At 48.6% G+C, this 27,928-nt stretch overlaps 1 protein-coding gene across 1 annotated transcript in view; it reads right to left on the reverse strand.

Moving 5' to 3' along the window:
* Nucleotides 1–4,826, reverse strand: part of WNT9A (Wnt family member 9A) — a 66,514-nt gene extending 61,688 nt beyond the window's left edge. The window contains exon 1 of the mRNA XM_030971234.1: nt 4,680–4,826. Coding sequence (XP_030827094.1) covers nt 4,680–4,774 — 95 coding nt within the window. The 5' untranslated portion in view covers nt 4,775–4,826. The remainder of the gene's footprint in view (nt 1–4,679) is intronic.
* Nucleotides 4,827–27,928: the final 23,102 nt, after the last annotated feature.

Consider the following 27,928-nt stretch of genomic DNA (forward strand, 5'->3'; position numbering starts at 1 on the left):
TTTGCTCTTTTCTAAGCCTCTCCTAACAAAATCACACCCTGAACAGCCCCTTCAAGTCCAACATCCTGCTCTTTTCTAAGTCTCTCTTAACAAAAAACACACCCTGAAGGACGAGGTTTCTATCCTACAGCTGACATCAGAACTCACAGTGACTTCATGCCCCACTCAGGAACCCACCCCAGAATGCTCACGGTGCCTGAACAACCCCTTCAAGTCCAACATCCCGCTCTTTTCTAAGTCATTCCTAACAAAATCACACCCTGAACAGCCCTTCAAGTCCAACATCCTGCTCTTTTCTAAGCCTCTCCTAACAAAATCCCACCCTGAAGGACGAGGTTTCTATCTTACATCTGATGCTGGAACTTGGGGTGACTTCGCATCCCACTCAGGAATCTGCCCCAGAGCACTCATGGAGCCTGAACAGCCTCTTCAAGTCCAACATCCCACTCTTTTCCAAGTCTCTCCTAACAAAATCCCACCCTGAAGGACGAGGTTTCTATCCTACAGCTGACACTGGAACTCACGGTGATTTCATGCCCCACTCAGGAACCCTGAAGGCATCTGAACAGCCCCTTCCAGTCCAACATCCTCCTCTTTTCTAAGTCCCTCCTAACAAAATCACACCCTGAGCAGCGAGGTTTCAATCCCAGAGCAGAGCAGGGCACCTATCCTGCACCTGCCAAAGGGAATAAAAATACACAGTGCTTCCCACACTGCAAAGCCTGCAGTGAGTGGTGTGTTGGTAAATTAGGGCAAGCTATGCTTCCCCTCCCTCTCCCCCGTGAGCATTTGAGGGTTCCTGTTGCCTGCGTGCAGGGGACAGATCAGTTACATTTATGCAGAACATTGCAATCTGTCAATATAAACACTATGTAAGCATGAGCCACTTGTAACATTACTACTGTCTTGACAAGTGTTTGCAGAGGGGGCAGAGCTGCTGGGATCCTTCTGCTCCCAGAGGGAAGGCAGAGCAAATCCCAACCAGCAGCAAAAATATTCCTTCCAGCAAGAATTAAAAAATATTAAAAAAAAAGGGGGGGTGCATCAAAACTGAATCAGACTCTAAACCAGAACAGAAAATAAAGGAGTTGATTTATGGTTGTTTTTCCACAGATCAGGAAAGCAGAGGCTCCCACAGGCTGGTTTCCCTTCCCACCAGCACAGGGCACAGCAGGATTGAAGTTCCTCAGCCACCCTGTCACCCCAGCATGGCTAATCCTGTCACCTGCCACCTCCAAAGCCCAGGAGTGCAAGTCCCAACACAATTCCCAGATGCTGCTCTGGCATTTCCACCACCCCCAGCCACACTGGAGAGAGGAAAGGGAGGGAGGGAGGGGAGGTACCCACGCCCAGAGCGTGTCAGGAAAGCAGAGCAGGGAGGAAAACTGAAATGCAATGCTTTCTCAGGGATCCTGGCAGCCTGGGGCTGCTCCAGACTCCCCCCAGCAGCCTGCTGGAATATGGTGCAAATTAGTGCTCAGACAGCCCAGCGGGCAGAGGCCATGGCTGGACATAAAAGCAGCCTCACTCCTGGGGCAGCCAGCGCATCCCAGCAGGCTGACAGCAAGCCCCAGGCAATGCCTCCCCCAAAAATTCAAAATTCCACAAAATTCACCCACCCCCATCATCCTCCTCCTCCTGAGGGGCAGCTCTAAGTGCACAAAAAGCCAGCAGGGCAGTGCTCAGTTTTGTAGGAGTGTTTTTTCCTCTCTGTCAAAAAGTTTCTTATCAGCCAAGGTTTAGGAGCTGCGGCATCACCACATCGCTGATCCCTGCAGCCAGGCTCCTCCAGCTGCTTCCCAGGAGTTAGGGCAGAGCCAAACCCCTGAAAACCCCTCCTGAGCAGGTGCCTGCAGGCTCTCAGCTCTGCTCAGCATCATTGCAGGTGCTGCTCCTGGGCAGGAACCCTGGCTCCTGCTCCAGGAGGAGGGCAGCAACAACCAGCTGCCAGAATTTCCCCTCAGAAAAAGGGAAAAGCTGTCTCTCCCTCCACAGACCATCACACTTCCCAGTCAGGCAGCCTGGGGATGGAGCAGAACAGCAGCAAGAGCCCCACCTGCACCCCAAACTCTGCTTCCAGAGAGGATTTATCCTACTTGGCTGCTTGTACATCCCTCCAAGAACACCAGGGAAGCACAGCAGCCTCCAGCCGTGGTGCCCCCAGCCCAGCATCCCTTCCTGCCACAGACATAACTCCATGCTGACACAATCTCATTACCCTGTAACCATGCCCCATTTCTGTCCCTGGGCACTCATTCCCCACCAGGCCAAACATTTGGAGACGTGGAATTCTTTCCCTGAAATAAGACATTGGGGCTGGGGGGGGGGGAAGGGATCATCTACAGCTGTCTCTATCCCCCTCCAGGCTGAGGAAGGGAGCAGCCAAGCCACAGCCACAGCGTGACATCTGCTGAGCACTGCCTCACTCTGTGCCCCACCACCTCCTCCACAGGGATGCCAGCACCCAGAGGGGCCAGCAGGCCACCAAAAGGTGGCTTTGGGACTCAAAAGAAGCATCCCTTTCCCTGCCTGGAGGGTGTGTTTTAGCTCAGGTCATTCAGCCAAGCTGCTAGCAAGGATTTAGCAGAATGAACAGATGTGCTGCCTCACCTGGAGCAGCTCCTTCATGCACATGGCAAAAGAAAAAAGATCAATACCAGCCTTCCCAGGGACTGGCAGAGAGACCTGGGGAGTTCTGCAAGAATTCTCTGCAGTTCTACTTGCCAAGAGAACTGGGGAGCTCAGCAGGATCATCCAGCTTTTTTACCAGGTGGGATTTCTTTCCTTACCAACAAACAGAAGCCCACGGTGAGGAGGGCTCAGCTCTTCCACACACACACACTTGTGGATTATCAGGAGCTGGGATCTCAGCACTGACTATTCCCAGCGTCCCCAGCAGCTCTGCAAGTGCAACCTCTGCTCTTGGAAGAACAAAGAGGGGATCAGCTGCTCCTTCACTGGGGCTTTAACCACAGACAAGGAGGCTTTGCATAAGCGAACTCCACTGCACAGCAGCCTAGAGTGCACATCTGGCAGCATCTCCTCTCTGCCAGGGAGGGAATCTCAAACCAGAAACAGCAGCTGTACCAAGACAGAGAAAAACCCAAAGCGGTCAGGACAGACAGCAGACAATGGCCTTGGCTCAGAATGTCCCTTCTAAAGCTAAAACCCCGACAAGCCAAGAGAGAAATCCCAGAAGGAACTGGAGTGAGTTACCTGCTGTTCTAGAGTAGATAGCAGCAGGGATTAATAGGAGAGTTACAGCCAAGCTCCTTGCAAAGCCTGTCAGTCCCCAAGGCACAATCGAGCTGCGCAGCGCCGGTGGTCCCGGGCAGACACATGAACCAGCGGGCTGGGAACAGCGCTCTGCACACTGCCCAGGGAGAAAAGGGCTTTTCCTAAAAACCTGCACACACAGGACAGGCTGTTTCCTTAGAAAACCAGCCCCAGCAGCAGGAAGTGATACGGTTCTGGAGTTGGAAACAGAAGATGTAAGTAGCACTGTTTGGAAAAGTTTGCCAGACCACAAGCAATGGACAAGCCTCAACACCAGGATTTGTTTTACTGGAAAGAAGGGGGGAAAACCTCAAGTCTGCTGAAACATTCTCCAGGGCTGGTCCAGTGGCTCCTACCAGTGGCCACAACACAACATCCCCAAAAAATGGGGGAAAAAAAAAAGCAGCAAGAATCCCCACTGTTGTGTAAACTTACACAAAAACCTCTTACACAGGTGCTCGCGTCAAACTCCTCTCTCAAACCGACAACATTCGGCGACAAATGGTTTAAAAATAAGGATAAGAGACAGCAACACCCCAAAAAGCACAGAGGGAAAACCCGCACGGAGCTGACGCGGCTGCGGGGGGCGTTGAAGGGGATCGGGGTGAATTGGCTGGTCCAGCTCACCGCACGGAGCCGGGACAGCGGAATAAGAGAGATAAAACCCTTGGGATAATGGGGATAAAACCTCAATATAAGGGGGAAAAAACCCTCGGGATAATGGGGATAAAACCTCAATATAAGGGGATAAAATCCCTCGGGAAGAATGGGGATAAAAGGCCGGGATAAGGGGTCGGGAAGGGAAAGGATCGGGATCCACCTGCGCGACGCGCACCGGGCCGGGAGCGCCCCCTGCCGGCCGCGCCCCGCCCCGCGCACAGGTGAGCGCCGGGGATGCGGCGCCTGCAGCCGCGGATCTCCCCAAAAAACAACCGGCAGCACCCCCTTGCCAGCACCTGGTGTTGAAAGCGACGCTTAAATTGCGGGGAAAATGGAGTTTTCTCCGCGCTGTCCCGTGCTGGGGGGGTTACAACCCGCGGCTGGTGCGCTGCAGGTCCGCTCCGTGCGGGGAACGGGAGAACGAAGCGCTCGCCGGCCCCGGCCCCGGGACACAGCCCAGCAACTCCCGGGGGGCTGCGACCCGCGGCTCCCGGAGCGCCCAGTCCCGCCTGGCAAATCCAAGGGGATTCCGGGCGCTGGGACGCGGGACAGCAGCGGGCACAGCGCTGTCGCTGCCTCTGTCCCGGGCCGGCTGTCACTGCAGGAGGGGATGCCCGCACCCCCGAGGAGAACAGCAGCATCCCCACCTCGGGCGGGACGCGCAAAGCGCAAAACCCCTTCAGCATCAAAAAAAAAAAACAAACTCGGGCAAAAGTTAAAGAGCAGGAGCGGGGGGCACCTACCCGAAGTAGGCGGCGGAGGGCCGCGGGGTGCAGGCGAGCAGCCCTAGGAGCGCGCAGGAGGAGAGCCATCCCAGCAGGACGTGTCCATCCAGCATCTTGCAGCGGCGCCGGCGCTGCTCATCTCGTTCCCCCGCCGCGCCCGCTGCGGCCCCGCCGCCCGCCCCGCTTCTTATAGCGCGGCCGGCGGAGAGAGCCCGAGCGGCGGCGGGGCGGGCCGGGGAGGGGCCGCCGGCGGGGGAGGGACACGGAGGAGAGGCGGGGTGGGACGGGGGACACGCCCCGGGAGGAGGGACACGGAGCGGCGGGGCGGGGAGAGCGCGGGCAACGCGAGCGGAGCGGGGAGAGGGGAGCGCGGGACGCGGTGGGGAAGGGGAGAGGGCAGGGGGTGAGCGAGATGGGCAGGGGAGAGAGGGATGAGTGTGCCAGGGTGGGTGTGCAAGGGACTGGCATCTGGGTATGGCATGGGCAGCACGGCCAGGTGTGCAGGGCGTGGGTGTTGCAGGTGCCAGGGCTGCAACAGGGAAGATATGCAAGGGGGAGGTGTGCCACATCTGGGCAGCTGTGCAAGAATGGAGCAGTCGTGAAAGGGCTGGATGTGCCAGGGTGGATGTGCCAGAGGTGGGCAGCTGGGCAAGGGGGAGGTTTGGCACATCTGGGCAGCTGTGCAAGAATGGAGCAGTCCTGAAAGGGCTGGGTGTGCCAGGGGTGGGCAGCTGGGCAAGGGGGAGGTTTGGCACATCTGGGCAGCTGTGCAAGAATGGAGCAGTCGTGAAAGGGCTGGGTGTGCCAGGGTGGATGTGCCAGAGGTGGGCAGCTGGGCAAGGGGGAGGTTTGGCACATCTGGGCAGCTGTGCAAAATGGAGCAGTCCTGAAAGGGCTGGGTGTGCCAGGGGTGGGCAGCTGGGCAAGGGGGAGGTTTGGCACATCTGGGCAGCTGTGCAGAATGGAGCATTGTTAAAGGGCTGGGTGTGCCAGGGTGGATGTGCCAGAGGTGGGCAGCTGGGCAAGGGGGAGGTTTGGCTGGGCAGCTGTGCAAGGGATTGGCATCTGGGCATGGCACGGGCAGCAGGGCCAGGTGTGCCAGGCGTGGGTGTTGCAGGTGACAGGGCTGGGTGGTGGTGCAAGGGTCAGGGAAGTTGTGCAAGGGGTAGGTGTGCCACATCTGGGCAGCTGTGCAAGAATGGAGCAGTCGTGAAAGGGCTGAGTGTGCCAGGGGTGGGCAGCTGGGCAAGGGGGAGGTTTGGCACATCTGGGCAGCGGTGCAGAGGTCGGGTGTGGGAAGGCACAGCCGTTGCACACTCGTGTACACACCCACAGCGCTGTGAGCAGTGCAGGGACACCGAGCAGCCCGGGCAGGAAGCAGTTAATGCCCTAAATGTCATCCCTTTTGGCCGGCAGCGTTTTTCCAGGTCTGTCGATGTCACTGTCATCGTCATCCCGGAGGTAATTCCAGCACCCGAGGACGGGAAGGTTCCCCTGCTGAGCGTGTGTGTGTCACACTGCTGAGCCAGCCCGTGTCCCCGTGGGGACAGAGCCAGGAGGACACTTGGCACTGGCCTCTCATCTCCAAAGCCACCATCCCTGCGGGTTTAAGCTCAGCCCCAGCAGGTGACATTTGGGTGTATGATGAGCAGCAAGGTGCTCAGAACGGGGTCATTGGTGTTTCTGACCCCCAGCATGTGTGGACAGAGCAGGTCAGGAGCCACAGAGGGGGACAGTTCATGGGGATGAACCTTCTGTCCTGGAATATCTCCTGGAGTGACACAAAATTCACTGGGAGCTCAATAAATTTGTTCTCACCTCTGACTGCCCCCTTGAGCATTTCCAGCCTTCCCAGCCTTGTGCAAACTGTGCGCATTCTGCTTATTTTTTGGGGTGAGAAGGAGAAAGATTTTTTTTTTTTAGTTTTTAATGTTTAAAACATCTCAGCCCAGCTCCTGACCACATTTTTGGCAAAACAAAAGTGTCCTTGTGGAAAAGCACCGTCCAAAGCTTCCCACATCCACCCGTGCATGGGATGTGGGGCTCCCACTGTGGCTCTGCATCAGCACCCCTTGGGGTGGGGGCTGAAAGTGGCTTGGGGTGGGTGTCCCATCCACTCCAGCTTCCTCAAATCCATGTGATTCACCATGATCTGGGAATATCTCAGCTTCCTTCTCCCCATGAAGTGGCACCGAGTCAGCCCCCTGGGGGTGCTGGGGGTCAGAAGCCCCAAGGGGCCACCACAGCCATTTTATTCCATTAAAGCCCCATCTAGAGGCCTTTCCTGGAGGAGAATTTGGGAGATAGGACCCGTGCCAGGGTCATGCTGAGCGTCCTTATCCTGCCACCCGAGCTCTTCCAGCTTGGGAAAAGGCAAGGCAGGGCTGTAGGTGGAGGCCAGGACAAGCAATGTTATCACTGGGAGGCTTTTCCTGAGCGTTTCTCTGGTGGAAAAAGCAGTTTAAGAGTCATTTTCCACGCACACCCCCAAGAAGCTGGTGATCCCAGCGCGTGGAAGGAAACTCCAGTTGCTCCAGGCAGCCCCTGTGGGTCATGGAAAGGCAGTGAGCCCCTCGCTGTTACTCATTTTCTCTGCCAGACCCGGGGTGATGCCCTGGCTGTGTGTGTGACTCTTTCCAAAGCGAGGCAGCACCAAAAATAGTCCCCACTTCTGCTTCCAGCCAGGAAAAAAGGGAAGCCCAAGCAGGCAGTGGCTCCTCCGGGACTTTGCTGCTTGTCATGCCCGGGGACCACACATGCAGCATCTTCCTGGACAGCTTGGTGGCTTCCAGGTCCTTCGGGTGACAAAAATCTCGGTGTTTCTGCTCAGAGCAGTGGCCTGGGTGCTGTCCCCGCAGCCACCGACAGCAGAGGGCAGTGCCACATAGGTGCAGTGCCACGGCTCTGGAAAAGCGAATTTTTCTCTCCGGGATGGAAGGGACACAGCAGAGCCAGGGGGAAGCAGCCAAGCACCCAAGGAGTTTGGTGGTGTAAGCAGCAATTCCAAAGGGTCATAATTGTTTTCTTTGGGAGCAAAAGATGCCAGGTGCAAGGGTAACGCTGGACAAGGAGCCCCAGAGTTGTTGTCACCTCTGGCCTGGCAGCAGCACAAACCCTGTGTCCTCACCCTGTGGGAAATCTATTTGTAGAGAATTTTTTAAATGACCACGACCCCAGCATTGTGCTTCTGGAATGTGCTCCTGCAGGCAAAGCAGTCGTGGGAGTGACCTGTGAGGATCCAAGCCTGGCATCCTGCAAAGAGTCCCAAAATCCCATTCCGTGTGTCCCTGTCCTGTGGGTGACACTGTCCCATGGCAGCTCAGGTGCCAGGATCTCAGCCAGCACTGCTGTGTCCACCCCAGCAGGCTCTTCCCAGGGGGATCTGGAGGGTGATTTCAACTTTTCCTGCTCCATGACTCAGCTCTGGAGCAGAGCCTGCCTGAGGCTTCCCCATCCCAGAGGAGCCCCTGCTCCCATCCTTGTGTTTTTTGCAGGAATCCCAGCTCATCATTTCTCCAGGGCTTCCCTTCTGTCAGGACCCAGGACATCCCTCTGGCTGTCCTGAGCAGCCAAGACCCCTGCCAGGGGGCTCAGGGACCCTGACACAGAGCCCAGAACACCTGTGGGTTTGATTATGACCCGTGGAGCAAGTTACCAACTTTATATGAAGATCAGCAGGCCACAACAGTTTAGGTAGAATAATAGTGAAGTTATCATGGGGTGGAAAAGTAGATTTTGGGGGTTTTGGTATGGGGGTTCAGGAGGCAAGATGGAAGGAACTGGGCATGTCCAGCCTTTCTCCTTCTTTTTCTTGGCTTCCATCTCCTGCTGTGATGTTGGCACTTTTGGGTTGGTTTAGAGTAGAAGCTCACTGTCTAACACAGGTGATAGGTATTGGGAAGTCATTGTAAATATTGTACATGTAGTTTTTAGTATAAAGACATAACACCGCCCTGGGGGCAGGCAGAGTGCCTGGAACTGTCCTGCTGGATGAACCTCAGCAGGGCAGGAGAAAATTTTTTACAGATAAGATAAAATAAACAACCTTGTGACTGAGAACTGAAGAGCTCTGACTCCTTCTTCAAGCGCCGGGCTGGGAAAAGAGACTTTCCAACTTTTGTCGGGGTCACTGTGAGCAGCAAGAGATCCCGACACCCTTCCCTCCCTAAAGCTTTGCTCCAGGTGTTTTTCTCTGCAGTGCAACACCAGGTTCCACCCACCATCCAAAACATCCATTGGAGAGCAGGGGATTTTGCCCATGGAGGATTCTCTGCCTCTCCAGGGCAGCCACTCCAGCTCAGCGGGGCGACTGACTCACAGGAGGGTGAGAGGCAAGGAAAATACCCGTGAGCTCATCTCTCTCATCCCTCACTGCCAGTCCTGCATGGATTCCCCAGCAGATATTTGGCAGCCACTCCCAGGTTGGAGTAACCCAAGCAGGGCAGGAGAGGCGGGGACCTCACCGGGCTGGGGCTGGGCCGGGTGGCCGAGGCCGTTCCCGGGATAGCTGAGACACCTTTGGTGGTGTTTCCTCCGAGAGCAGCCACTCACATTTCCCTTCCTCAGTTCCCTGAATTAGAAGTGGGCCTGGCATTTCTGTGCCCTCCAGAGGGAGGCTGAAATAACAGACAGGAGCTGGGAATGTCACATTCACATTTTCTGAAAAATCCCTTTGCCCAGGGTTTTTCTCCTGGGAAGCTGAGAAGCCCCATAGAAAAATGAAAACAATAATTATCTCATTTGCTTCTTCTGGGTTTTGCTCCTTTGGAATGTGTTTGGAGATTGGTTACCCACAGGTGATTGTTTCATTGGATTCTGCTGTGAGTTGTTTTTGCTCTTTGGCCAATCAGGGCCAAGCTGTGTCAGGACTCTGGAAAGAGTCACAAGTTTTCATTATTATCTTTTTAGCCTTCTGTGTGTATCCTTTCTGTATTCTTCAGTATAGTTTAGTATAGCATTCTTTAATATAATATAGTATCATAAAATAATAAATTAGCCTTCTGAGAACATGGAATCAGATTCATCATTCCTTCCTTTGTTGGGGATCACAGCAAATCCAATAGCAGGGTGTGATCCCAGCGGCACAAACTGAGCTGTCCCATGGGCAGGCTGCGTTCCCAATATTGTATTTGTGGGGTGCCCCATGGCAGGGAGGAATGATGAATCTGACTCCATGTTCTCAGAAGGCGAATTTATTATTTTATGATACTATATTATATTAAAGAATGCTATACTAAACTATACTAAAGAATACAGAAAGGATACACACAGAAGGCTAAAAAGATAATAATGAAAACTTGTGACTCTTTCCAGAGTCCTGACACAGCTTGGCCCTGATTGGCCAAAGAGCGAAAACAACTCACAGCAGAATCCAATGAAACAATCACCTGTGGGTAACCAATCTCCAAACACATTCCAAAGGAGCAAAACCCAGAAGAAGCAAATGAGATAATTATTGTTTTCATTTTTCTATGGGGCTTCTCAGCTTCCCAGGAGAAAAACCCTGGGCAAAGGGATTTTTCAGAAAATGTGAATGTGACACAATGGAGGTGTTTAATGTTGTCTAAGACACTGTGGGGCACCTGGGACATCCACCTGCAGGTCATCACACCTTTTGGATGTCTGCATGCAGGTGGGGCAGCCCACGGGGGATTTTTGGTGACAGGAAGTGCCTGTGGTCAAACCCCTTCAAGGTGAAGACACCATGATTTAGGTGTTTCAATGTGCATCCAAACCCCAGTTCTTCAAGATCTGGAGGTCAATCCAAAGGCTTTGTGTGGCCAGCAGAGCTTTAAGGGCAGTGGGGAAGGAGAAGAAAGCAGCCAAACTGGTGAATTTGTGGTCACTGAGACCTGGGGTTGCTTTTCCACCCTCTGCATCCTTTCCTTGGGCATGAACTCTGGCACCAAGAGTCTCCTAAATAGTCACGAGTTGCCCTGGGCTGCTGCCAGATTTTCCTTTGGCCATAGACCTGAGAGCCCCAGAGCTCAGGTTTTATTGGGAAGTGATAAAATAAAACCATTTGCTGCAGGAACATTCAGAAGGGGAATCCCCCAGGATCAATGTCAAGAGTTTTACCCAAGCTGTTTTTGCAGGGATCACGTGGCCAAGAGCTATGGCTTCACAAAGGACTGGAAATTTAAACCCTGAAGTTTTTATTTAGCAGAAAATTAGCATGGCAAACAATGTAGACCTGCTGGAGAGAGAAACCTGGCTGGGGACAGAGCTTCTGGTTGCTTTTATTGGTTTGCAATGATCTGTGTTGGGCATTTTTTGGGGGATCATCTCCTTTCTCTTCCCTTGCACAGGCAGGAATTTCAGTTTCTTTTTTTAGGACAATGCAAAAGGAGGAAAAAAAAAAAGCTTTAAAAGAGTGAGATGGGGAAAGTGGAGAGTGGCTACAGGAAGCAGCAGAGTGATCTGCGGGGAGGAATGATGTAGAAATGATGATGGATGGCTGAAACACTGATTTTCTGTAGCTTGTAAATGCCATCTGCAGAAAATGAGTTGGGATTTGAATTGAAACTGAATTTAATGGTTTATAGCCCTTGGAAAAGGGAAAAGTGGCCTCAAAAAGATGTAGCTGATCGGACTGGAGACAGTTCCTGTGATTTTCATCTGCTGCCCCATCCCTGGAAATGTCCAAGGCCAGGCTGGAGCAACCAGGCATAGTGGAAGGTGTCCCTGCCCATGGCAGGGAATTGGAACTGGATGATCCACAACACTTCTTCCAACCCTGACCATCCTGGGATCTTGTACCAGGCATGAAAGTGCCTTTTAGTTCCTCCTCAGACAGGTTTTTCCTTGATTCCTGGAGTAAAAAAAAAAAAAAATCAGTCTGGTAGCAAAGGCTTGAAATCAAAGCAATCAGAGCAGAGCTGTTTTCCAGAGGGATGAGATCCCAAAGGCTGGAGGGTTTGTTGGAATTGGATGGAGAGGAGCTGGGCTAAAACAGAGGGGACAAACAGGCGGGGGTCAGCTGTGTTTATTTTAAATATGTTCATTTTTTGTGCAGGGGAGGTTTTTCTGTGTGTTACTTTGCATTTCTGTCTTGAGGAAGAGGAGTTATTTTCTCTTTGCTCCTTTGAGTAAAATGCTCTTTGTTATTCTACCATTTGCCTTGGTGGATTTCAGCTCCTGAGTGAATTTCCTGGGTGTCCTGAGGTTCCTGGGGTTGGAAGCCAAGCTGGTGATTTCTGAGTGACCCCTCCACCCCCCAGCCCTGTCCCTGCTGCTGCCAGCCAGGCCTGCAGACAGGTCACACTAATGTTTAACTCCAGCCTGTGTCACTGCATTCAGAGCCTGTTTTCCCTTCCCTCTGCACAAGTTTATTCCCAGTGGATGCAGTGACCCCCTCACCTCTCGGTGTCCCCTACACCAAACAAGGCTGGCTGTCCCTCCCCTGCCCTTCACTGGGCATCTGCTGAGAGCTCTTTTCATCTCAGCTCTCCAGCTCTGACCCTCTCCAGGGGGGCACATCCTTCCCTGGAGCAGCAGAATGGATTTTTGTAGGGAGGATCAGGTGGATTCCTGTGCTGGGATGAGGATGGGGTCCTGAGACAGGTCACATCCAGGACTATGGGGGGAGAGGGCTCTGGTTTATTGTCCCTGGGCAGAAAAGCCACGTCTGGGATCCTTTGATGTCAGATTTGCTTCGTTATCTTTCACTTCAAGGTTGGATATTTGGTCAGGGCAGTGAGATTATGATTGATGATTATGATATGATGACTGTGATGATGATGATTTTATGTGTTATTTTTATCTATAGTTGTAGTTATTAGGATGACTATTATGGTTTTGGTTTTATTATGTATTTATTGCATTTGCCAGGTCCCCTGATGAAGCAAGGAATGATGCATCTGACTTCATGTTCTCAGAAGGCTCATTTATTATTTTAAGATTATATTATATTATGTTATGTTATATTATATTATATTATATTATATTATATTATATTATATTATATTATATTATATTATATTATATTATATTATATTATATTATATTATATTATATTATATTATATTATACTATACTAAAGAATACAGAAAGGATACTTAGAGAAGACTAAACAGATAATAATGAAAACTCCTGACTCTCTCCAGAGTCTTGACACAGCTTGGCACTGATTGGTCATTGAGTGAAAACAACTCACAGCAGAATCCAATGAAACAATCACCTGTGGGTAAACAATCTCCAAACACATTCCACATGAGCACAACACAGGAGAAGCAAATGACATAAGAATTGTTTTCATTTTTCTCTGAGGCTTCTCAGCTTCCCAGGAGAAAAATCCTGGAGGAAAGGGTTTTTCAGAGAATGTGAATGCCACACACATTATTCTCATTATTGGTGTGATTATGATTGATGATTATTGATGATGATGATGATATCAGATTATCATCACCATCTGCAGTACCTGTGCTGTGGGCACTACCCCATAAACTCTCCCAGGAATGCAGAAACCTCTGGCACAAGGGCAATGGAGGAGTTCCTGTCTGGACCCAGCCAAACAGATCCCTGCCAGCTCAGCCTGGCTGTGTTTACCTCACCCTAAATTTCCTTGAGGAGAAGCCTGTCCCATTCCCCCTGATTTTAGAACCCTCAGCACATTTTCCCTCCGGAGACAGGGACTAATTCCTACTGCTGACCCTCTTCTCCAGCCTGGTGGCCACGACCTGTCCCCACCATCCCGGGTGACATCACTGCTTAACAACAGCAAAATCAGCTCCATGACACAAGAATCCAGCCAGGCTGTGGAGCTCTCTAAGTGGGAAGGGAACCTGCACTTCAAAGGTTGCTCATCCCTGCCCTGGAAGGCTGTGAGTACTTCCCAAGTGCCAAGTGTCCTCTGGGGAGGAACAAACACTCCAAGTGTTTGCAGTCCATTCTCCTCCTGCCTCTTTCCTCCTGGGATGATGGCAAAAAGTCAACGCTGCTGTTCCTGGAGTGGACTTGAAGTGTGTTGACCTTGCTGAGTCACACAGGTCTCAAAGCTGCTGAGGGTAGTCCTGTGTCTGGTCTGTCAGCCCTGAGTGGCTCAGATGTCTCTTTTTCCCCCTCCTGGGTGTCGTTTCCTGGTCTTGGGGGGCCAGGCTGTGTGTTTTAGGAGATAGGCAAATGGTTATATCCTGCTCAGGGTGATGGGAATGGATCAAGGGAGTTATTAAATGTTGGATACTGAGAATTTCAGATTTCTGTTCTGCCAGGCACTGACCCCCAAGAGAACACTGCACTGACCTGAAGCCGTGGAGAAGCTTCCAAAATGGAATGATAGAACTGGGATTGTGGGTGTGGAGTTTGGATAGAAGTGTGTGAGATCACAGGGTGGGAAACTCAGACTTTAAGGGTTTAGAATATGGTAATAGATGTAAAGCTAAGATAAAAGTTTTAGAGGGGTACCTAGTTCTTCTTCTCCACTTTCTTCAAGGGTTTCAGGAGTATTTTGTAATTAGACAAAAAAATCCACATTATGAGACATGAGTGATTAGTTATTAAGTTAAACATAAAAAGGACATAAATAACAAATAAATAATACTAAACAAATAACAATAATAAATAATAATAAATAAATAAAGTACATGTTCCCAGTGTATTGGGGGTGATGTTTCCTCCTCTCAGTTCCCTGTCGGAAGGGACAGATGCTCTGGAAGGACCCAGCTCAAGGGAGTGGAATTGGATGCTTAATTTTGATCATGTGTGGAATCAAACTCCTGTCAAATTAAGGTGAATCATAGAATCATGGAATATCCTGAGCTGGAAGAGATCCACAAGGACCATCCAGTCCAACTCCTGACCCTGCACAGACACCCCAACACCCTGGGCATCCCTGGGAGCAGTGTCCAAACCCTCCTGGAGCCCTGGCAGGGTTGGAGCTGGGCCCATTCCCTGGGGAGCCTGGGCAGTGCCAGCACCCTATGGGGGAAGGACCTTTCCCTGATATCCAACCTGGCCCTCCCCTGGCACAGCTTCATGCCATTCCTGGGTCCTGTCCTGTCACAGAGAGAAAAACTCAGTGCCTGCCCCTCCACTTGGGGTGAAAATGCACATTTGTCACTGTCACACAGAGATGTTTAAGTCAGGATGCAATAATGAAGTTTGATATTTGCTGAATACACTGAGGGAGAAAATTTGACCCAGAGGCTCCTTCCTTGACGCTGACAAACTCTGATTTCTCATGTGGATGAGTCCAGATAATCAGGTAGATGTCCCCAGGGCCACAGCAGATGTGGTGCTTGGGGACATGGTTCAGGGGGATTTGGCAGTGCTGGATGAATGGTTGGACTTGGATTCCCAAAATTCCCAGAGTGACCAGGTTGGAAGAGATCTTCAAGATCATGGAGTCCAACCCAGCCCCAACCGCTCAACTCAACCCTGGCACCCAGTGCCACATCCAGGCTTTGTTAAACACACCCAGGGATGGGGACTCCACCACCTCCCCGGGCAGCCATTCCAGAACTTTATCACTCTTTCTATGGAAAACTTTTCCCTGCTATCCAACCTGTATTTCCCTTGGTGCAGCTTGAGGCTGTGTGCTCTGGTTGTGTCAGTGCTGCTGGAGAAAGAGCCCAGCCCCAGCTGAGCACAGGCACCTTTCAGGAGCTGTGCAGAATGATGGGGGCAGCCCTGAGTCTCCTTTTCTCCAGGTTAATGATGATGATCTTGGCTTTCCAATGTCAGCGATTCCAAGGTCTCCCAGGAATTGAAATATTGGTGTGAGACTTCTCCAAACAAGAGACTCCTCCAAAATGATAGCAGGGAGTAGATCTGAGCCCCCTGACTCCTCCATGACACCTCTGATGGATCTATTCACACAGCAAAGGGTGCAGGGTGGGGTGTGCAAGATCAGGACTTGCATTCAGAGTAAGAGGAGACACTCCTGAGACCCTGAAACCCTGAATGGTGATGGCTCTCAGCCTGACTTGCTGCTAAAAGAATTTGGAGTGAGTTTTGCCTGTAAGCTCACAACTATTTGTGTGAAATTCCACCTGCTCCAGGGGAAGGTGTCCTGCCCATGGACAGATGATTTGTAGGATCCCTTCTGACCCAAACCATTCTCTGATTCTGTGATATCTGATCATCAGCTCATTTAACTGTTGGCAAATCATCTGGGGTGGAAATAATAATTTAATGACCAGACAGGAACTCCTCCATGTGTCCCTGTGCCAGAGGTTTCTGCGTTCCTGGAGGAGCTTACGGGGCACTGCCCACAGCACAGGTACTGCAGATGGTGATGATAATATGGTATCATCATCAATAATCATCATCACACCAATAATGAGAACAATATATAATAAAATACATAACTGTAAGACTCATACCAATAACTACAACTAGAGATAGTAATAAAACATAAAATCATCATCATCATATCATAGTCATCATCATCATCGTCATCATATCATAATCATCAATCATAATCTCACTGCGCTGACCAAATATCCAACCTTGCAAGTGAAAGGTAGAAATAATAATTTCATCATTTCATTTCATGGATCTGTGTGTGTTTCTGCCCTACACACATTTTTGGTTGTGCACACAACATGTGTATCTACAGCCACACGCGAATTTATGTGTGGTTTTGCTCATTTTGTAACCACCAGAGCCTCCCAGCCTGGCATTTTCCCTCTCCCTCCTTGTCCCAGTGTGAAATCCCTTCCCTGCTCTGCCTGGGAAGTCAGCCTGTCACATGAACAGCAGGCCAGGGGCATGATCTGCCTGCCTTTCCTCCTGAACAATGTAAGTAGATGATTAACCATTAAAGCAACACACTTTGCTGAGCCATTAACCAGGGAGGAAGGCCTGAGCTGGGCTGAACAATGGGCTCCATACAGAAACCAGCCCAGCCTGCCCATCCTGGAAGCGCCTCTCTGACAGAGCCAGGTGGATTTTGCCTTGGAATGGCTCAGTTTGGGCTCTCACACAGCCAGCCCCACGCTCCCCACCTTTCCATCTGCCCTGTGCTGACCTTGGAAGCTGACCTTACCCAAATCCAGGCTTTGGATCAAACCTTGGGAGGTTTAGGAGCTGCCACTGGTTTTCCAGCCTCCCTTTTGCACGCTGTGGGAATGCTGTGTGGGAATTGAGGAGATCCTAATGATGCCTTGAGAGGCTGACCTAGAGCAGAGACTGCACACAATTAAAGAATAAAGCAGGGATTTATTAAAAGGCCTCCATGGATGCACCTTGGGCAGCACCAGAGCCCAGCCAGGGCTGCACCCAAGATGAACCAAAATGGCCCCAAAATGCACGAGCGCTCCCGGGGTCTCTCCCTGGGATCAGTTCTGCTCCATTTGCATCTTGCAGTTCATTGTCCCATTCCAGCTTTAGCCCCTGCAGTCCCACCCTGCTTGTTTTTCTCTCTCCAGCCCACGGTGTTTGTGCTCCTGGGCTGAGATTTGGATCATTTGTCCTTGGTGCCCAGCTGGAGCAGGAATTGTTTTGTCTCCCTGCTCTGTGCACAGAGCTCACCATGCCCTGATGTGAAGCTCAGACTCACACACTAAAGCAGCACAGAATGTGAAAATATAAAAGCTCAAACCTGAGGCATCACTAAGTCAGCCAGATTTACTCATCTGGAGGCATTGGCCAAACACATGAGACAGAATTAACCATGTCTCTCTAGTTAATAATTACTAATTAAATCATTTTGGGGTATTATGGTGCTTCATCCCATCTTGGCTGTGTCTGTCAGATGCATCCTCAATCAAACCATCCCAGAATCACTGAAGGGCTTGGGTTGGAAGGGACTTTAAACACCACCCAGTTCCATCACTCCTGTGATTTAAAATCCACCCAATTCCCTCTGGATATGTGTTTCAGAGTCCCTCTTTTTGGGTTTTAAAGACCATCTAATGTGTTTTAATGACTAATTCCATCATTCCCATGTTTTAAAGACCATTGAGTTCCATGATTTATTTTGGGCCTGCTCCTGCCCAGCTGTCCCATACTCACCCCCTGGCATTCTCCTTGGTAGGTGCTACTAGAAAATCAGGGAAAAGAATTTCTCAACTCTCTGATTTCAAAAGAAAAGGAAAACTGGTGATGTGATAAAACAAAGGAGGGAACTCTTCTGTCTGGATGTCATGAAAATCAGGATGTGACACAAAACCTGGATACTGGGATGGGAAGATTCCCACTTTTTTTTTGCCCCTGCCCAGGTTAGTACATGGATACAGATTGGGGGGATGTTCTGCAGCGTGTACATTTGGTACATGGAATATTCCCAGTGCACCTCAGGCTTCCCAGAAATACTGAAACAGGAAGTGCCCCAAAGGCAGAGATCCTTGGAGTTCCATCTGACTCAGATTTCCAAGGTTCTTTAGTACAGTGAGTATGAAAACAGAACAAAAAATGTTTCTTTTGGGGCTGGGAAGAAGAATGAAAACCAGGTGAAAATCCTGCTTTTGTGGCATTTGGAGATCCACTTTTGGGGTGATTATGTTGGTGTTAGGTTCATGCTTAGAGTGGACGATCTTGAAGGTCTCTTCCAGCCTTCATGACTCTGTGATTTCCCAAACTGAAACTCTGGAAAAAAACATTTATTTGAAACGAATAAGGATGAACTTTCCTACGTATTGACCTTCATCTCTGCTTCCCCACACAAATTCCTTGAAAAATCCCTTGTCAGATGAACCAAATACATGATAGAAGTCAGATTTTGGGCCAGATGTGGAGTGACCCAATACTTTGAGGATGGGCATCCTGCCCTGGAGTCTGCACACCCATCCCAGCTTTCCACTGGGAATGGGCCCTGCTTCCCATTGCTCTGCTATCCACACCCCCCCCATGTGATGTCACATCCCAAACACCCACCAGACAACACGGCCTTGGACTCTGAGCTCACCCAGCCCTGTGGGCACAGAAATTGGGATGCTCGAAAATTCCAGGGCTTCTGGTTGTCTCCCAAACTGGGTTTGGTCAAAGATTTGGACAGATGACAGCAAAACCAGAAGGCCCCAGTGATATTCAGAATTTCCCCAGCTGGGAGTTACCTGTTGAGAGCTGGAATTTCTGTTTTGCTGCTTAGCTGGAAACAATCCTGGGAAAGGATTTCAGGGATGTAGCAGGCCGGGATGAGGTTTGCGAGAACTTGAGCAGCAACTGGAACTTGTGAAATTATTATTTCTGTATTTTGGCCGGGCAGGGAGGCAAAACCACTGGCAGCAGACAGGTAGGGCTGCAAGAAAAATACTCTGTGCTCAGAAACTCCAGAATTGCAGAACAGATTGGGTTGGAAGGGACCTTAAAGTCCATCCAGTTCTACCCAGGAACACCTTCCACTGTCCCAGGGTGCTCCAAGCCCCATCCAGCCTGGCCTTGGACACTGCCAGGGATCCAGCCTGTGCCAGGGAGGAATCCCTTCCCAATATCCCATCTAAACCTTCTCTCTGTCAGTTTGGATCCATTCCCCCTTGTCTTGTCACTCCAGGCCCTTGTTAAAAGCGCTTTTGAACTCGAGTTTTCTTTCAAAAGGCTCATTTTACCCAGGGATCACTCACAGGAACCTTCTCCTAACTTGGCCAAAACCTGGCAGTGCTCACAAACCAAGCCAGGTGACAACACCCAGCTCCCAGAGACTCTGGCTGGGGACCAGACAGATGACAACCTTCTAGACAATGACATTTCAGTTCCAGCAGGAAACCATAAGCCCAGTTTCAAATAAAGCAAAACACTGTGGAATAAAACACTTTTATTAGCAAGGAACATCCAAAAAAGTGAAATAACACCACCGGAATCACCCGTCCTCCAAAAATAAAAGCAGCGAGAGGGAATTTTCAGCAGGGCTGGAAAATCCCTGCCACACTTTCAATGGGTGGGCTTGATGTTGTGGCTACAAAAATATTTCTGCTCAGTTTGTTTCTGGCTGTTCTGCAGCTGAAGGGTTGCCAGATCTCTTGGCTGGATGTCGCCACATTTCTCTTCCCAGAGAAAAGCAAGGCACAATTCTTCCCAAGAATATTTCTGGGATTCACATTCTCTGAACCTCAGAGAAAGGAAAAACAATTCTCATTTGCTGTGCCTGTGTTTGCTCACAAGTGAAATGCATTGTAGAAGATTGTTTACCTAAAAAAGAATTAGTAATTAAATTCTAGTGCGTTTTAATTCACTAACCAATTAAATCCAAGTGTGTGTGTATCAAGACTGTCAGCTGACAGTCACAAGATGCTGCACAGTAAAGTACAATCAAGTGCTTAGCAAATTCAATTTAAATGTAATAATATAATATAATATAATATAATATAATATAATATAATATAATATAATATAATATAATATAATATAATATAATATAATATAATATAATATAATATTTAACCTTCTAATAAGATGAAGTCCTCCTCATCATTCCTTCATCAAAAGCAAAAATATCCACCATAGTTGGATCCCTTTTCCTTCATCATTCCCTAAAATGGGATTGCTCATCCCAAAAAGGCTTGGAGGGATGGTGGACTCAGGGAATAACTCCCCTGGTAAATGTCCTAGAAATATCCCAGTGTTTTGAGCCACAGCAACTGCCAACAACTTCAGAGAAATTCATTAAAAATTGCCAAAAAGCTTAATTTTTTTCTCCAGAATTTCAGGCTTGGGAATAGCAGGACTGAGGAGCAGCAGCTTTCCCATTTTTGTTGGATAAGTGTGGCTGCTCACAGGATGGAGAAGTGCAGCAGCATTACAGGTAAAAGTTAAGTGAAATTAGGGCATAGTTCAATTATATTGTATTAATTGTATTATGTTAAGGGAGGGGGAGGGCTTATTAGAATGTGCTAGAAGGGTCCAGGATTTGGTGGAACAGTGGTTGGGCGGGGCAGGGTGAGGTTGAAGAGGGATTGGATGGAAGACCTGACCAATCATTCGAAGCCCTGCAGAAATGATTGGCCCAGAATGAACGGCGTTAAAGACCAATGGGAAGCCTGGAAATGGACCAATCACCATGCGGATCCAAAATGGATCAATCCTGGACTCGAAGGGGGCTATAAATGGGGGAAGTTCGGTTGGGTTGGGGTTCTTTTTGGATACTGGTTGGGTTTTGGCTCGCTGTGTGGGTGCCTGGGCTTATCTTGGGTACTCCGTTCCTTGTAGCTATTTTAATAAACGAGAACCTCTTTCTGCGGAGAAAGTTTGGCCTGGTTCATATTCATAACAGGAGGACACATCCCTGGGGACACTCCTGCCCCCCAAGAGCTGCTTTGGACAACGTGGGGTCTCCCAGAACCCAAAACCAGCCTGGCTTCAGGAGGAACCTCAGGTAGTTTGAGAAACACCAAAGGAATTTTGTCTTATTTTCTTCTTTTCCAAGGCTTTCCAGCAAAAAATGAAACCAGAGAACAGCAGATGTCCTTTAGCTCACCCCAGGACATCCATGGAGCTCACTTTTGTTCCCCTCTGAGGGCGTTTCACTCTTCCCTTTCCAGCCTTTCCTTTGCACACTGGGATATTTTTTAAGCCAGCATGGAATTTGCAGGCAAAAAGGTCATACTTTGAAATATCCAAGGAAATCTGTTGATGTTTTGGACCTGCTTTGGGAATACTTTCATTTTCTTCCCCACAGAAATTTTCTCCCACCTTTTGTGCCACCCACACAATTTCAATGTGGGATTTTTTGGTTATCTTCTCTTCCCTGCCCAATCTCCATTCCCAGAAAATTCACTATTAAAAAACAAAAACAAAAAAAAACCAAACAAAAAAGAAAAAAGAGAGAGAAAGCACTGCCCAGACCTGCTCCTCATCCTCATCTATTTTTATGATTTTTTGTTCTTGGCTGTGTTAAAAACTGACCAAACAACCCATGTCCAGTGAACCCAATGGAGAGAGGATTTTTAAACTGGAATTATTTTATCAGAGCAGTAATTAATTAGAGGAATTTCCAAAAAAACCCCAAAATTCTTTTATCAAAGCAGTAATCAATTAGAAGAATTTCCAAAATCCCGTGGTGGAATGCACCACTCACAGACAATGGAGATCGTTGGAAACTGTTACAAACCTTCAACCAGAAATGAATTTGTAGAGATTTAAAGAGGTTCCTGTTACCTCTCTCCAAGGTGACAGCAGTGACCCCAGCCAGGGACAGCTGAACTCCAGCTTCTACTCCCCACTTTCTACTCTTTTTTCCTTTTTTTCCTTTCTTTCTTTCTTTTTCCCTCTTTTCCCCCTTTTTAAATTTTTTTTCCTTTTCTCTCCCTTTTTCCTCTTTTTCCTCTTTTCTCCCCTCTTCCGCCTTTTTTCCTCTTTTTCTTTTTTCCCCCCTTTTTCTTTTTTCCATTTTTTCTTCCTTTTTTCCCCCTCTTTTCCCCTCTTTTATTTTTTTTTTTCCTTTTCTCTCCCTTTTTCCTCTTTTTCCTCTTTTTCCCCCTTTTCTCCCTTTTTTCCTCTTTTCCCCTTTTTTCCTTTTTTTTCTTTTTTTCTCCCTTTTTTTCTCCTTTTCTCCTTTTTTCCTCCTTTTTTTTTTCCCTTTTTTCCTCCTTTTTTTCTCCCTTTTTCCTCTTCCCCCTTTTTTTTTTTTCTTTTTTCTTTCCTTTTTTCCCTCTTCTTCCTTTTTTTTCCCCTTTTTTCCCTCCTTTTTCCCTTTCTTTCCTTTCCCTTTTCTCCCACACTATCTCATCTCCTCTCCCCGCTCAGGACCTGTGCATTAAATGGTTTAATGTATGTTCAAGGTCAAAGAGCCTTGACTGGGGCATCTCCCTGGCCACTGCCTCCATCCCCTGAGGGACAGAGGCGGGTGACCCTGAGGACAGAGGGACAGGTCACCGGGGCTCCTGTCACCAGATCAGCACTGGGATATTTACCTTCCCTGTAACCCTTGATTCTCCCTCTTCTCCCCCAATTCCTGCCCCCACAACCTCAATTTCTTCATTTTCCCCTTCCAGTCGCCCTCCCAGTGAGCCCAGGAGTGTCACAGCTCAGGAGCAGCTCAGGTTTCAATATTAATTTTGTTCTAGAATAGAATTAATCAGCTCAGGAATAGCTCAGGGTTTCAATATTCATTTTATTCTGGAATAGAATTAATCAGCTCAGGAATATCTCAGGGTTTCAATATTCACTTTATTCTAGAACAGAATTAATCAGCTCAGGAATATCTCAGGGTTTCAATATTAATTCTATTCTAGAATAGAATTAATCAGCTCAGAAATGTGTCAGGGTTTCAATATTCATTTTATTCTAGAACAGAATAATCAGCTCAGGAATATCTCAGGGTTTCAATATTCATTTTGTTCTAGAACAGAATTAATCAGCTCAGGAACATCTCAGGGTTTCAATATTAATTTTATTCTAGAACAGAATGAATCAGCTCAGGAATATCTCAGGGTTTCAATATTCATTTTGTTCTAGAACATAATTGATCAGCTCAGGAATATCTCAGGGTTTCAATATTCATTTTGTTCTAGAACAGAATGAATCAGCTCAGGAATATCTCAGGGTTTCAATATTCATTTTGTTCTAGAACAGAATAATCAGCTCAGGAATATCTCAGGGTTTCAATATTCACTTTGTTCTAGAACAGAATGAATCAGCCCAGGAATATCTCAGGGTTTCAATATTCATTTTATTCTAGAACAGAATTAATCAGCTCAGGAATAGCTCAGGGTTTCAATATTCATTTTGTTCTAGAACAGAATAATCAGCTCAGGAATATCTCAGGGTTTCAATATTCATTTTGTTCTAGAACAGAATGAATCCTCAGGGTTTCAATATTCATTTTGTTCTAGCACAGAATAATCAGCTCAAGAATATCTCAGGGTTTCAATATTAATTTTATTCTAGAATAGAATGAATCAGCTCAGAGAGGTGCTGAGCTCACACAGGGGTTTCTCCCGCCCTGGGCACAAATCCAGGTCTGTTTTTTACACCTGATTTTCATAAGGAAATGACAATTTTCCAATTGTCCTCGCAATCCCTCAAATAATGGCTGGTTCATGCAGGTTTTACAACACAGGCTGAAGGTGGGAAGAGTCCCTGTTCCCTTGGCACTGCTCCTTCAGAGCTCAAAAATCCCTCCTGCAGCTCTGCCTCACAAAATTCCTTCATTCCTGACGTGTCTGGATGCCAGAAAGACAAAATGGACCTGATTTTGCACTGGGATTAATTGTACTAAGAAGCATTCTGGTCCAGACTATAAAGTCCATCATTCTCCATGAAATTGCCAGCAAAAAGGTGAATTCCATGTGAGGAATTCCTGCCTGGGCTTGCTCAGAGGGGCTGTTCTGACGGGATGGATGTAATGAAGGAAAAGCTTTGCAAGAGCAGAGCACAGCTCGGGAAGGATGTGCATGGAAGCAGGAGGCAAAAAAATTCTCGTTTTGGGTAATTCAAAAAATAATTTGCCAGCTTTTGGAAACATCAGTGAAAGGAACTGTGTTTTGTTGCCAGGACAAAAGGATTGGACATTAACAGAAGCAAGAAGAGAGAAAAACAGGGATATGTGGGCTGGAGCCCCTCTGCTCTGGAGCTGGAGAGCTGGGAATGTTCCCCTGGAGAGGAGAAGCTCCAGGCAGAGCTCAGAGCTCCTGGCAGGGCCCTAGAGGGGGCTCCAGGAGAGCTGGAGAGGGACTGGGGACAAGGCATGGAGGGACAGGACACAGGGAATGGCTCCCACTGCCAGAGGGCAGGGCTGGGTGGGAGATTGGGAATTCCTGGCCGGGATGGAATTCCCAGAGCAGCTGTGGCTGCCCCTGGATCCCTGGAAGTGCACAAGGCCAGGCTGGACAGGGCTCCCTGGGACAGTGGGAGGTGTCCCTGCCCATGGCAGGGGTGGGGCTGGATGAGCTTTAAGCCCCTTCCAAGCTTTTCCCAATTCCATGGTTCTCTGAAGGTCTGTGCAGGCACCTCAAGGTCTGTTCATGCAAAAAGGTGAAGAACTGGTGCTACAGCTTCCTAAATTATAGGGGAAGGGGAAAAAGAATCCTAAAAATCACCCCTTTCTCTTCTTGCATGAGATACTTTCAAAGTGTTTCATTGTGTGTCCTGTAATCAGCTGAGGGAGGGGATCCCTGAGGGGAGGGAGGTGTGAGGAAACCTCCACCTTGTTGAGATTTAAGGGCCTCTGCTGAATTTTGACCACCTTGGTGCCCTGGCTGATTCTTTTCCCATAAGATTGCCCAGTTTGGGATAGATTTACAGAGGGAGAATTGACCATGTGCAGCCCAATAAGCACAGCTTTGAGTCCATGGATCTCAGTGGGATCCCAGAAGGATCCCAGAGGGCAAAGCTGGTGGCTCCACACCTTCTGCAGTAGGGGACACACTCAGCCTTTAAACACCCCCATATCCCTCCATCCAGCTCTGCTTTGCATGGAGAGTGAAAAACTGCTGTAATTTGCTTTTTGTTTTCCATAACACTGCAACTGGCCCAAGGCCTTTGCTTCACTCACAAACTGGGAAAGGGCAGGAGTGGGAACCAGGGCCCTGCTACTCCTTATTCCAGTGATTTACACAATCCAGAGCCCTGGGGGAGCAGGGATGGTCTCAGCCTGGCTCTCAGCACTCCAGCTGAAAGGGTCAGGAGTGTTTTCATCACATTTTTACCCCTCAGAATTATTGACCTTGGTGCCTTGTGCAGGCTGCCCTAGAGCAGAGGCTGGACAGAGCTAAAGAATAAAGCAGGGATTTATTCAAAGGATCTCCTCCATGGATGCACCTTGGGCAGCACAAGAGCCCAGCCAGGGCTGCACCCAAGATGAACCAAAATGGCCCCAAAATGCACGAGCGCTCCCGGGGTCTCTCCCTGGGATCAGTTCTGCTCCATTTGCACCTTGCAGTTCATTGTCCCATTCCAGCTTTAGCCCCTGCAGTCCCACCCTGCTTGTTTTTCTCTCTGCAGCCCACGGTGTTTGTGCTCTTGGGCTGAGATTTGGATCATTTGTCCTTGGTGCCCAGCTGGAGCAGGAATTGTTTTGTCTCCCTGCTCTGTGCACAGAGCTCACCATGCCCTGATGTGAAGCTCAGACCCACACACTAAAGCAGCACAGAATCTGAAAATAGAAAAGCTCAAACGTGAAGCATCACCTTTCCCTCCTCTCTCTTGTTTTGGTTGTTCCTAAACCTCCACAAGGAGCATGAGGGAAGCAATCTGCTCTCCTCTCACTGCTGGCTCTGGGCTGAGAAGCAGAATCCATCCCCTGCCCTGTCCCCAGGGGATGGAGTGCGGGCTGTAGCTGCAATTTGCGAGGGCATTTTGGCCCCTGGGAGTGTGTGTGGGCATGCAGAGCTCTGCTGGCCTGTAAATCATTGTCAGCACCCACACACAGCAGGCCACAGGTCAGGGGCTGAGCACTGAAGCATCCCCTGCCACCCTGCCCTGATTTACAAGCAGCCCCAGCACTCCTGAGGTGGTTCCTCACCCAAGTGCAGTGGGGTGCCAGGCTCTGGGGAGCTCAGGGCCTTTTCAGGGGGTTCTGTGGGTGCAGGAGGTGCAGCTTTGCCACGCTGAGATGCCTCAGACATGGGAGGTGCTGGAAAGGAGTGATGGAAAGGACACGAGGCCCCTGGAGCGCTCAGCTCCTGCAGAACCATCTCTCAGTCCTGAGATTGGTGTGGGTGAGGCGTGGCCAAGGCACAGGGCAGCCAGAACATGTGCTGGGGTTTGCTTTGGGTGATCTGCTGAGAGACCTTGTGCTTGCTGGGGTGAGCCTGAGCCAGGCAAAAGCAATGAGAGCGAAAAACACAAAAATCATCACGATCACCTTGCAGCTCTTAATCCCCTTCTTAACCTTCTTATCAGCCCAGGGCCTTTCTTTCCCCCATTCCCACATTCTTTGTTCATCCACCTCCAGGTCAAACCAGTGTCTCACATCCACCCCGCCAAACCAGAGCCCTCCTGAGGGATCTCACATCCATCCCCAAACCAGAGCCCTCCTGAGGGATCTCACATCCATCCCCCCAACCCAGAGCCCTCCTGAGGGATCTCACATCCATCCCCCAAACCAGAGCCCTCCTGAGGGATCTCACATCCATCCCCACAAACCAGAGCCCTCCTGAGGGATCTCACATCCATCCCCCCAAAACCAGAGCCCTCCTGAGGTCCCCACCACCCTGACTGGTTCAGGTGCAGCTTCCCCCTGAGGGCAAGGGGAGAGCTCTGTGTGGTCCCATGTTGTCACCAACTGTGAGGGTCCCCAGGATTCAATGAGAATTGACTCCAAGTTCTCAGAAAGCTGATTTATTATTTTATTAAATTATATTATAGCATATTATTTTATAACATATTATACTAAATATTATATTATATTATATTATATTATATTATATTATATTATATTATATTATATTATATTATATTATATTACATTACATTACATTACATTATGTGATGTGATATGATATGATATGATATGATATGATATGATATGATATGATATTATATTATATTATATTATATTATATTATATTATATATTATATATTAAAATTATACTAAAGTATAGAGAAAGGATGCAGACAAAAGGCTGGAAAAGAATGGAATACAATAAAAATTTCAAAAAAATAAAATGGAATAAAATAAAATAAAATAAAATAAAATAAAATATGGAATAAGAAATAAATTACAATATTAAAAATACATAAAAATAATAAAAATAAAAAATGGAATAAAAATAAAATAAAAAATAGAATAAAAATAAAATAAAATAAAATAAAATAAAATAAAATAAAATAAAATAAAATAAAATAAAATAAAATCTCGTGACTGACATGAGTCCCGACACAGCTGGACTGGGATTGGTCATTAATTAAAAACAATTCACATGGAGCCAATCAAAGATGCACCTGCCACATTCCAAAGCAGCAAAGCACAGGGAGAAGCAATTAGATAATTATTTACATTTCTTTTCTGAGGCTTCTCAGGAAAAAAATCCTGGTGAAGGGATTTTTCGTAAAATATCATGGTGACAGTCCCAGGTGGAGGAAAGGGAGGATCCCTTGTGCCCTGGGTTCCTCCACTGGGGAAAAAGCCAAAAAGGCCAAAAAAGCCTTTTGGGAAAAAAAAAAAAAAGCCAAAAAGGCTTTTGAACACAAAAAAGAAGGCGTGCAGCTTCCAAGAGCGTGTTCCTGCTGGCCTGGGCTGCTGGGCAGATAAAAGCAATTCCCATCCCATTTAACCACTGACTTTAAATCCTCCCAAGCATGTGTGAGGAGGCCAAGGCTTGTTGGCACTTCCAGCACAGGCTGGACCCCGTCCATCCTTCCTTCAGGTCCTGTCTTGAAGCAAAGCCACGCTGAAGGTGCAAGGGTTCCTGCAAGTTGCAGCAAAGCCTGGGACTGGCAGGCCAAGCTG

The sequence above is a fragment of the Camarhynchus parvulus genome, chromosome 2 (assembly GCF_901933205.1).
Source record: "Camarhynchus parvulus chromosome 2, STF_HiC, whole genome shotgun sequence".
Lineage (NCBI taxonomy): Eukaryota > Metazoa > Chordata > Aves > Passeriformes > Thraupidae > Camarhynchus > Camarhynchus parvulus.